The 10,757-nt window shown below is 54.1% G+C and overlaps 1 protein-coding gene across 1 annotated transcript in view; it reads left to right on the top strand.

The window, feature by feature from the left end:
* The window catches only part of NFATC1 (nuclear factor of activated T cells 1), a 103,024-nt gene extending 99,100 nt beyond the window's left edge, over positions 1-3,924 (top strand). The window contains exon 10 of the mRNA XM_032422829.1: positions 2,219-3,924. Coding sequence (XP_032278720.1) covers positions 2,219-2,268 — 50 coding nt within the window. The 3' untranslated portion in view covers positions 2,269-3,924. The remainder of the gene's footprint in view (positions 1-2,218) is intronic.
* The last annotated feature ends 6,833 nt before the right edge of the window (positions 3,925-10,757 follow it).

The following is a 10,757-nucleotide window of genomic DNA, read 5'->3' as shown; positions in this document are numbered from 1 at the left end:
CATTATTACCCTCACACCTCTCCCCATATTCCCCGGCATTATTACCCCTCAGACCCCCCATTTCCCTGACGTTAGTACCCGTGAGAACTTTTCCAACTGCCCAGTGTCTGCTCTTGCTAGATCGGATTTCTCGTCTGAGACCAACTGTCCTTGCTAGTGGAATGAGCAAGGAAACCCAGTGTTGGTGTGTGTAACTGAGAGGGCCGGCCCCGTCGCTCAGTGGCATCCTGTCCACGCTGCCCCTGTGCAGGAGGCCTCATCCCTGGGTGTCATGGCTGAGTGTTGCAGCCCTGGACTCAGGGCTGCTTGTGGCAACTGGTCCACCTTCCCCCGCGTGTGCCCTCCACACCTTCTCAGAGCTTAATCTGAACGTGGGTTAGGAAGACCTGCTGGGCCCGTGGCTTGGCGCGGGTTCAGGATGAAATGAGAAAGGTCACCATGAAGCAACTTTAAGGGGCCACGTGCCACGCCAGCCACAGTGACATGCTCTGTGGGGTGGTCACCGTCCCTGCCACGTCAGCTGTCACAGCTCTGTCATCGAAAGGATGTCCAGCCCACTCTGCCGGGAAGCCTTTCCTCACCAAGGCAGTGCGCTAGAGACACTCAGATTTGTTATTTTTCTTTGTCAAAATGTTCTTTGATAGAACAGAGTTCTGCAAAGTGTAAATTGGACCTGTGCCTCTCAAAAAAGATAGAGGCCAAACGAGTGAAGTGGGAAGAAGAGTGGGACTGTGTCTGCTGCCCCGTGCCTGCCCCCTTCCCATCTGTGCTCCAGGAACCCGGCAGAGCGCGGCGCACCAGGCCTTGGGAACGCTGCGGCGGTCTCCAGGTCAAGGGATGGGGAGAGCTGCCTTGCCCTGCCGTCCCGGGGGCCGTGGCCAGGCACTCCCGTCAGGGGTCTCTAGTGGGCCTGGCAAAGCTGGGCAGCCGGAGTGTCACGGAAAAACTGCCTGCCGCTAACGAGCTGCCCCTGGGACACTCCAGGGACAGGTGTCGTCCTGAGAGCTGGTCTGAGCACCTGGGCCTCATTACTGCCTCATTAACAGCTAGCTGGGAGGGGTCCCTGGGCTGGCCCGGTGTTTTCTGCATGAAGGTCAGTGCCATCCTCAGAGAAGGCGTGGCTGCATGTCCGGGGGTCGCGCATCACATCCGTGTCCCAGGCAGATGTGTCCTCTGCAGGCAGGCTGGCCTGGCGCCCACCCCGGCCTGCTGCGTGCTTCTGCTGTTTGCATGCAGTGACTCACCCTCCCCCCCCGGCGGCCCCCTGGCCAGGCGGCGGGTGGGCCTGGGGCTCGGTAGTCGGCTCCCGGCTGTAAAGCTGGTGCCAGTGGGCTCCGTTATCAGCAACCGTGACACGATTCCTGGTTCCCCCAACCACATTTTATTATTGTTATTCTTAACAATAGCGGGAGTGTTGAAAGGGCATTTAGGGGAGGGAGTGGGGTGATGACAGGTGTGCCAGCTCATTGCTGCAGGAAGCCGCTCTGGGACCTGCCGGGGCCTTTGCAGAAACACGGGGAGTTTATCTGGGCGGCGAAGGGAAGCCCGGGCAGTTCCGTGACGTGAGCACGTGTCCCCCACCTCCCAGTTCTGTTAGGAAAGTGGGCCGTGGGGACGTGTCCCCTATCTGGGGGCCGATCAGGGGGTGGAGAGAGGGATGTTGTGCAGCCTGCTCACGATGGCCTTTGCCAGCTTCGCTCATTTCCTCTCCTGCTGCCAAAAGCCACATGCTGATAGTGGACACGGACAAGGAAGCAGAAGTGAAGGAAGAACCCCAAACAAAGGGAGGCCCCGGCCGCCCCGTGGTCGGCCCCCCTCTCAGACGTGGCCTGTCCGAGGACGAGACTAAAGAGGGGCTTCTCTGAGCCTGGACCTCAGGGACATGCCTCCCCGCGGGGCGCCTCTGCTGGTCTTTCCGGTGGAATCGCCTGCCTGGACCAGCACCAGGCACCCTTTCCCGGGGCCCACGATCAAGGAGTCCGTTTGTCGGTGATGCCCCTGCTGTCGCAGAGCCGGGCCCAGGCGGCTGCATGCTGCTGGCTCAGGACATCCCAGGCCCGTGGTGGGAAGCAGGAAGGAGTCCCACCCCTCCAGGAGACCCTTTTCACAGGCTCAGCGTATTGGGCTGAAAGCGTGGCTGATGGGATTTCTGGTTCTTACAAACATTCTGGGCAGAGCGGTGTTTCCCTAATGGATTTTCTATTGTGTTTTCTTGCAGTAAATGAAATAATACGGAACGATCTCTCCAGCACCAACATCCGATCATAGCTGCCCACGCGGAACTCACTCGGAAGCCGCGCGGTGTCGGCTTGGCCGCTGACGGTCAAGCTCCGACACAGGACTTCTAAGTAGACCAAACACGTCCCTGGTGCCCGTCAGAACTCCAGCTTACTGAAGATTTGCATCGTACACTCAAAGAAGTAGCTCTGTGACAGGGAGGACGGACTGAAGGGGGCAGGGAAGCCAGTGCGCCTCCCGCGGGGCCCCCCGGGGCACCCCCGGACTTCAGGACTGGAAGTGCCTTATTAACCAGACCCCAGCATCAGGGCGCCATAGGATGGAGCACTGAGTCTGCCACCAGGAGGGTATTTGTAGGAGCAAAAGCTATAAAGACGCTTCGTCATGAGGCTTTCTCTTTTGTATAAATTAGGAGAATACTGGCAAGCTAGGCATTGTGAGAAAAACCTAACATGCGCTTCCTGCTTTTTATCAGCTTCCCTTGGGCTGCAACGTGCAGCCTGTTGCCTTATTCAGCGCATTTTAGGGATCTTTTATTCTGTCCTTTCTGGCGTCACCAGCTCCCTCCCCTGCGTTACCGAAACCATAGGATTGTTAATTGTAGCATGCTAGGGTTTTGTTTTTAATCTGGCTTTGAACATAGCGCAAGTAAGATGATAGCACAAGATATGTTGCTGGACAAAAAAAGAAGTCTGTCCGCCGCAGGACAGACCTTGCATTTGCATGGATGTACAGTTATAGGCACATATTTATGTACAGATAAAGAATGACAGAGTTGGTGATGTGCGGTCTTTGCCCAGCAAGGGCTGCCGAGTTAGCAATAACCCGTATCCGTTCTGGAAAACGCATCTAAGACAAAATCTGGCTCTTCAGCTACGTCCACGGGGGCGCATCTCCTGTCCTCCGGGTCCGCGTTGTCTTGGGTGGCGCCGCCGGCCGAACTCGTCAGAAAGCCAGGAGAGGCGTTCTTGATGCCCAGATGTTACCAAACAGCAGATGGGAAAGCAACTGTAAATAACATCACGAAAGGAGTGTAATATATTTGTTCAGCTGTAAGATTATTCCTTCACAGAAGCCTTACAACTCTGCTTCGTCTAAGAAAACAGTTACCAAAAATGTTTTAATACGCAGCACTTGTAGTTCGTTCCCGCTTAGTTACTGTTAACACGTAGGTTAGCTAAGCTCTACTGCTCCCCCTGCATCTGTACAATTAACAGCTTATTACACGTTATTACTCGCTGTGACCTGTTGTTTCACATAACCAAAAAGCATGGTTTAATTAAAACATGTTTAACCCGATAATTGTGCCTTAGGAATTTATGCCCCCTCCTGGAACATGCCTGAATTGCACCCTCGGGTGGAGGATGTAAGTTACAATAATTAAACATGATGTTATGGTGGAGAAAGCCCTCCCGCAGAATTATTTCTAAAATGTTCTTCTGTACAATTATGTGTCATCTTTGTTGGACTCCCAGAAAGAACACAAACCTGAAAGCCATATTTGTAGCATTTGCACACAGCTGTGAAGAGCGACGGCGTATGGCCCCTCAGGCCACGGCCCCGCCTGCCACCCAGACCTTAGCCTGCACTTAGCACCCCAGGCTCGCATGAAACTCTTCTCAGTAGGCTGTCTATGGAAAGGAACTGTTTGGTATTTGTGTCCGCTGTCCTTGTAGTTAGGGAATAGACCCAATAAAGCAATATTTTTTTGCTGGACAATCTGAGCCTGCCAGTGATTCGTTACCTGTGTGGAACATTCTACCGGGTTCTAAGGGATTTTCTGCCGCGGGTTCTCGTACTCCTGCCTAGATGCGCACGGGGAAGCCCGCCATAGGAGAGGTGGCCGCGCGGCCGCGTGCCTGGACGCTCCAAACACAGCACCTCAGAAATGCTCCCCCAGGCCCTGTGCGCGGGGAGCCTTCTCCTGAGCCAAATACTCTGATCCGGAGCGTAACCTGGGCTCCTTGTTCCTTGAAGCGACTTGGCCCCTTCCCCGCCCAAAGCTGCTTCAGGCTCAGGGGGATAATGGCATCCGGTTGTTCATAAAACCGTTTGTAACATCAAGTATCGGGAATAAATTATAGGAGTCTTATCATCAATAAACATATTTTACAATAGAAAAAAAAAATCCAAGTACGTTAGCCTCTCCGTTTCAAGGGTGTCCCCTGATCTGAGCGGTCGGGGTCCCCGCTGGGACAACTCTCCATGCCCCCACTCTTGCTTCAGGGAGGGACCCCTGAACTTTCCGCTTCTGCAGATCCTGCGACATCCCTGTGCAGTGCGCCAGCCAGCGATGTGTCCAGGAGGGTGTCTCCCGACAGCTGTAGCTGAGTACCCCCCAGAACCGCGTCCCACGTCGGAGCACAGAGGCTGCGCCGAAGCTGCCGTGTTGGAGAGGAGGCCCTGGATGGAGCAAGAGGAAGGGCCCGTGTGGGAACACGGTTTTGAAAAAATTAAATTCACGTAAGATGAAATCAACCATTTTACAGTGGACAGTTCAGTGGCACGGGGTACGTTGAGTACTGTGTGAGGCCACCTCTGTCTGGCTCTAAAGATTCTCGTCGCCCCAAACGAAAGCCTGCGCCCACCGAGCAGTCACCCCACCCCCAGCGCCCGGCCACCTCTGTGGGTTCCGTGCGTGTGGACCTGTGCGTTCTGGGCACTTCCATCAGTGGACCCATACGGCAGGTGGCCTCTGTGTGTGGCTTCCTTCACTCTTGATTCATGCACATCACAGCATTTATCAGGACTTCACCCCTTCTCGTGGCCAAACCCGACTTTGGCCTGTGGACGGAGCATGGTCTGCGGCCGCCTCCACCTCTGGCTCTGGGAACACGCGGACAGGCTTCTGTCTGAGCCCCTGTCGGCAGCTCTGGGGTCCACAGCTTGGAGCGCGTGTGTCGGGCGCTTCAGGAACTGTATGTCTTACTTTGGAAGAACGGGTTTCCCGTGCTCAGTCTTAAAATTAGGCTTCCCTAAGACAGACACTGGATCACTAACCTAATTTGCAGTCACATATGCGAAGAACATCCTATCTATAATTCTTTATGCCAAAAAAATTAAGTTGAGAATAAGATGACTAACTGCTGGTTTACACCAAAGTGGAAAGCGGGTCTCGGCCTCGCGGGTCTTGGCCTCGCGCGTGTCCACCGCGGCTGGGCCGCAAGCATCTGAGCCGTTCAGGGGGTGCAGCCAGAGCCCCAGTGCTGTTTCACCTCACCCACGCGGAAGGACACAGTGGGGTGGCCTGGGCGAATATGACCCGTGTCCTGGGAAGTGAGCGCAGGGTGAAGACTGAAGCGACCAGCTGCCGCGAGGCTCCCGCGAGCTCCCCGCTGGACCGCTCGGTGTCCTGCCTTTTCTGCGAGGACAGGGGCTGTTTGCTGGGCTGCGTGACCCGCCGACAGCTGCCGTTTCTCACTGGACCCTTGCGTCTGTGACCAGCGTGTCACAAGCTGAGCGTCTCCTCCGGCAGGCGCTGCAGCAGCCTCGCGGTCCCCGGCGTGGTCGTCAGGACCTCCTCGTTCTTCCCAAAAGGAGGGGGAGATGCTGATGGGGACCCGTTCTGGAGGGAGGTTCAGCCACATCTGGAAGGAGGGAGCGGCCATCGGCCCTTCCCTCCACCAGGGCTGCCCCTCCTGGAGCCTGGCCTGGGCCCCACAGACTGTCCCCGCTGCCCATCGGCCCCGGCCACCAAGAGCGCCACTGTCCACCCAGTCTCCTCTGGAAGAAGTGCATTTTCCAGGCCATCTGTGGTTTGTCTCTGAAGGGACCGAGCTGTGAGTGTTGTCGTTGGGGCTCCTGGAAGCACGCTCCCCGCTCACGCTGCCCAGTCACTGGTGCGGGGGCTCTGGGGTCCGTCTCCGCGGCACTGGGAGGCCGAGATTCCACCATCAGAGAGTCATTCCTGTGGTGTGAAGCTGTGTCCACCGTTTAAAGGTGACGCCCCGTGGTTGGAGGGTGCTGGTGCCCCGGTGTGAGGGAGTCTCCGTGTTTTCCTGGGAGCTGGTGTCCATGGGGGACGGCAGCAGCTCTGAGCCCTGAGGGAGGAAAGGGGCCGGGACTGCCCCAAAAACATTGGCTGAGGCCAACAAAGCCACCGTCCACCACCAGCTCCCTGCACTCTAATCACCGGCAGGGCCAGTGTGGACAGCAGCCCCCTCGGGGACAGCCAGACCCAGCCCCCTTCTTGCACCTCCATGTGTGGACAGCCGTGGCCAGACACCCCAGGCTGCCACCCAGAAAGCCATGGGGGCACAGAGTCTCTTTGTGATTTGGGGGGACCCCCTTCTCCTCCTGCAGAGAAACGATTCTCCATGTGGTGCAGTCAGCGACCATGCACAACTCGTACCAAGTGCTCCTTTTGTGTGGGGCATGTTCTAGAAGCATGGTGTATTAGCAGACAAGACTTCCTCCTGAGGAGAAGAGCCATTAACCTCCACCCCCGTAGATGAGCCAGGGGCAGTCTGATAGGGTGGGGAGAGCCACAGGGGGCAGAGAGCCAGGGGCCGGGGAGACCTCGCAGGAAGGTGGCGGTCGAGCCAGCACTGGATGAGGTGAGATTGTCCTGAGCAAGAGCGTCCCACGGGGGCGACCACCAGTGCAAAGGTCCTAGGGCAGGTGCACCTGATGCTCAGGAGAGGCCAGGAGGGACGAGCGGATGTCCCCGCAGACCCACAGACATGCGAGGGAGAGGTAGAGAGGACAGACAGATGGAGACAGACAGACGGAGAGGGAGCAGGGACCAGATGTCCCTGGCATTTGTTTAGAACATCAGGGAGATCTGTGAGGAAACTAATAATCATGAATTCACAAATACTAATAGTGAAATAAGAAGAATCCAGGTCACACTAATCGGGAAGGTTTTGGTGAAAGTGAAAGGGGTCAGATTTGGGGCCCAAGCAGGTGTGGCTGGGGAGAGGAGACATGGTTGGGGTGACCCCCCCACGGAGACCTTGGCCCTGCCCTCCACCGCACGGGCTCGGGAGGCTTTCTCTGCACCTCCCCCCGTGCCCACCGGTCCTTGTCCTGGACGGAGGCCTTTCCTGCCCCACCCGGGCCCCTCACCTCCTAAGGTGTAAATGTCGGGCATGTCTCATTGGGCACTATGTCCCGACAGGACACTTCAAGGACAGGAGTTCTGTTCCAGGGCTGATGTTCTCTTGGCATCTGTTATGGACCGTATGTGTGGGTCCCCCAGAATCCCTGCCTTGAAACCCCAACCCCAGTGTGACTGTGCTCGGAGGTGATTACGGGAGCCCACGTGGTGAGAGGCGGCCACCGTGTGAGGAGGAAAGAAGATGGGTCTGTACGCCTGAAACTGCCCCCGGACTCAGACGTGCACCGTCCCTCCTCGTGTCCCCGCGGCAGAGCCTATTCCAGCTGGAGAGATGATTGGTGTTCCTCATGTCACGTGGAAAAGGGGGTGAATTCAAACACTCCTGATCAAGGGGACTAGCACCGGTGGTCCAGCTGGTAATGATGGCCACGTGCAGCGCCACTCTTTATTTTGTCTGTTTTTTTCTTAACTTTATTTTAAAATAATTATAGATTCCCAAGAAATTGCCAAAAAATGTACAAAGAGGTCCCACTGGATTTTCACATTCCTCCCCCAAACAGAAAACCGGCATTGGTACAATATAGAGAACTTACTCAGACTTCACGGGTTTGACAGGCGAGCATGCGTGTGAGTGTGTGTGTGCACGTGCGGTCCCGGGCAGTCTTGCCTCACCTGCAGATTCCCGTAGCCGCCAAGACCAAGAACAGCTATCTCCGTCGGCCGCACCAGCACCCTTCCTGCCCCCACGGCCACTCATTTGCTCCCCGTAGCTACAGTTTTGTTACTTCTTGTCGGTGGAATCGTGCAATGTGTTACCTTCTGAGAGTGGCTTTTGTCGCTCAGCAAGTTGTTGTGCGTATCAACAGTCCGTCCCTCTTCATCGCTGAGTAGAATTCCGTACAAGGAGGAACGCGGCTTGTCTAAATGTTCCCCCAGGGACCGGCTGCTTTGACTGAAGCCACCTGGACGTTACACACATGCGTTTTCAGCGTGGGTTTGGGTGAACGTTTCATTTCCCTGGGATAAAGGACCAAGGGAGCAAATGCTGGGTCATAGGCCGAGTGCATGCTTCGTGTGTAGAGCTACCCGAATGCTCTCCTGAGTTGCTCTATCATTTACCGCTCCCTCTAGCAAGCCGCGAGCCGAGCAGTGGTACTTCAGCCACTCGGGTCGGTTTAAACGCACACTCCCCGGGGGCTACCAGTGTCCGGCATGTAAGCCCTTAGCTGCCATCTGTGCAGGCCTCCTCAGTGAAATGTCCCTTTGTGTCTTTGCTCATTTTCTAATGGGACTGTTTTTGTCTTGTTTTGTTTGACTTTATACACTCTATATGCAAGCCCTTTGTCAGATCTGTGGTTTGCAAATAGTTTCTCCCAGTCAGGAGCTTGTCTTCTTAGAGATCGTTAGGAGAGGAAAACTGTTTAATTTTTAGCTGAGGCGCAGTTGGTCAGCACTTCCTTTGATGGGTTCAAGCCTCGGCCCTAAGACTTCCTTCTGTGTTCTGTCCTAGAAGTTTTATAGTTTTGTGTTTTACATGTAAGTCCGTGATCCCTTTTGAGTTAATTTTCTGTATAAGGTGTGAAATTGAGCTTCATTTTCCCCTCACACACCCAATTTGTGGAAAAGGCACATCTGTTTTTTGAACATATTGGTGTGGGTCTATATCTGGGTTCTGTCTTGTTTTCCCCGATCTGCGGGTCAAGCCCCCCCTTGAGCCCCACACTGTCTGCACTCCTATAAGTCTCAAAATCCCACTGAGTAATTTCTCCCACCGTGTCCTTTTCCAGAATTGCCATAGCTATCCAAGGTCCTGTGTCTTCCCATGTACATTTTACAATAAACTTGTCTATGTCTCCAAGAAGCCACGTTGGGTGTTACAGAGATTGTATTAAACCTGTAGGCCAATTTGGGGAGAACTGGGAACTTGTGAGCTTTGTTAGGTAGGACCAGAACAGCATTTAGTCTTGGGCTAATCTTTCCTGCTATTAAGGCAAAACGCTTCTGAGCACACTGCCTGGTGCCCTGTGAACTGCGCACCTTTCTGTTCCGGGAGTCCTATGTGAGGTCCAGTATTGCCCCCTCGAATTGTCCGGGGGGCTCCCTGCCAGGCCTTGGGGAATGCCTCCCGTGGGCGAACTGACCGGCACTCACGCTCTGCAGCTGTTCGCGCCCTCCCTCCGGGCGGCTCTCTCCTCTGCCACCTGCGCCCACACCACAACCTGCCAGCCCACCTCGTCTCTGTCCCCGTCTAGGGGTCACTGTCCCTCGTCACCTGAGGTGGAATGTATAACACGTTTCATAGATTTTCCCCATTTTTGTTGTTTGGGTGAGAGGGTAAGTCTGGTCCCTGCTAGTCCGCCGTGGCCGAGCACAGTTGTGGTGCTTGATTCTTCACAGCTTCTCCGGCGTGTTGTCGTTGGGGCCGTAGCCCATCTTCCACGTTCCCTGCATTTGGGGCCACATAACAATGATGCATTCACACAAAAACAGCATGTCTAGCCAAGAGAGTGGCTTGTGATCATGAGATATGCCTTGGGGCCTCACTTAATTTTAATCGGAAAGGAAAGCATCAAACAGAGGCTGAAAAGCAGCTCTAGCTGCCAAATATGCTTTTTACCTGAAGAACAAAAGTATCCCAAGGAAGAGACAGGTTTTCATGGTTTTTGTAAAAGCAACAGAGAAGCAGCAATGTGTCTGTGTTCAGGTGGTGCAGGAACATTTCCCTCATGGCTTTGACATCACATCGTCCCTGGCGGGATTGTCCATGCTGAGCGCCCCCCTCCCCGCACCGCAGGTGCTCACTAAGCTCACCCCACAGCCTCTCGAAGACAGCCATTAACCACAGCCTCGGGACAGCCATTAACCATCTCACCCCAAAAACACAAACCCAGAAACCAACAGTGAACTGTCAGCACATCTAGCTTTATAGCCAGAGAAGGAAGACCGCTGAATTTTGAGGATGTTTCTACCTTCTGTGTTTTCATGGACTGTACCTGAAAGACATACTAACCAAGACTACCTTAATTTAGAATGTGGGATGACTGGACATTAATCATATTTGGCTGGTTCAAGTTCACTTTTCAACTTTTTAGTGAGAAAGGGGTTTGCCAGGCAATTTAATCACTTAAAATAAGATGTAAGTGCTAGTCCTACACAACAGTTTGAAGGACGTTAGGGACATTCATTGTTTGCAGGCAAATAAGGCTACTAATTATGAGACTTTCTTCCTATTCACTGAAGCAGGCCCAGCAGGACTTCAACTTGAAAATATACTATTAGCAATTAGTCCCTGTAACTACATGTACTTGAAAGGAATAAAACATTTTTTAAAAAGTATACCCCCTAACCCAAAATTTTCACTAATTTAGATTCCACTTAATCTAGATGATAATCACACAAAGCTCATGAACATAGTTCAACTATGGTTGTCAAAGTATTTTTTAATTGTGCTGTTCTTTAT

This window comes from Phoca vitulina, unplaced genomic scaffold (genome assembly GCF_004348235.1).
Source record: "Phoca vitulina isolate PV1807 unplaced genomic scaffold, GSC_HSeal_1.0 scaffold27, whole genome shotgun sequence".
NCBI classification, from domain to species: Eukaryota; Metazoa; Chordata; class Mammalia; order Carnivora; family Phocidae; genus Phoca; species Phoca vitulina.
The sequence above is the reverse complement of the archived record's forward strand: the minus strand, read 5'-3'. Positions and strand labels throughout refer to the sequence as shown.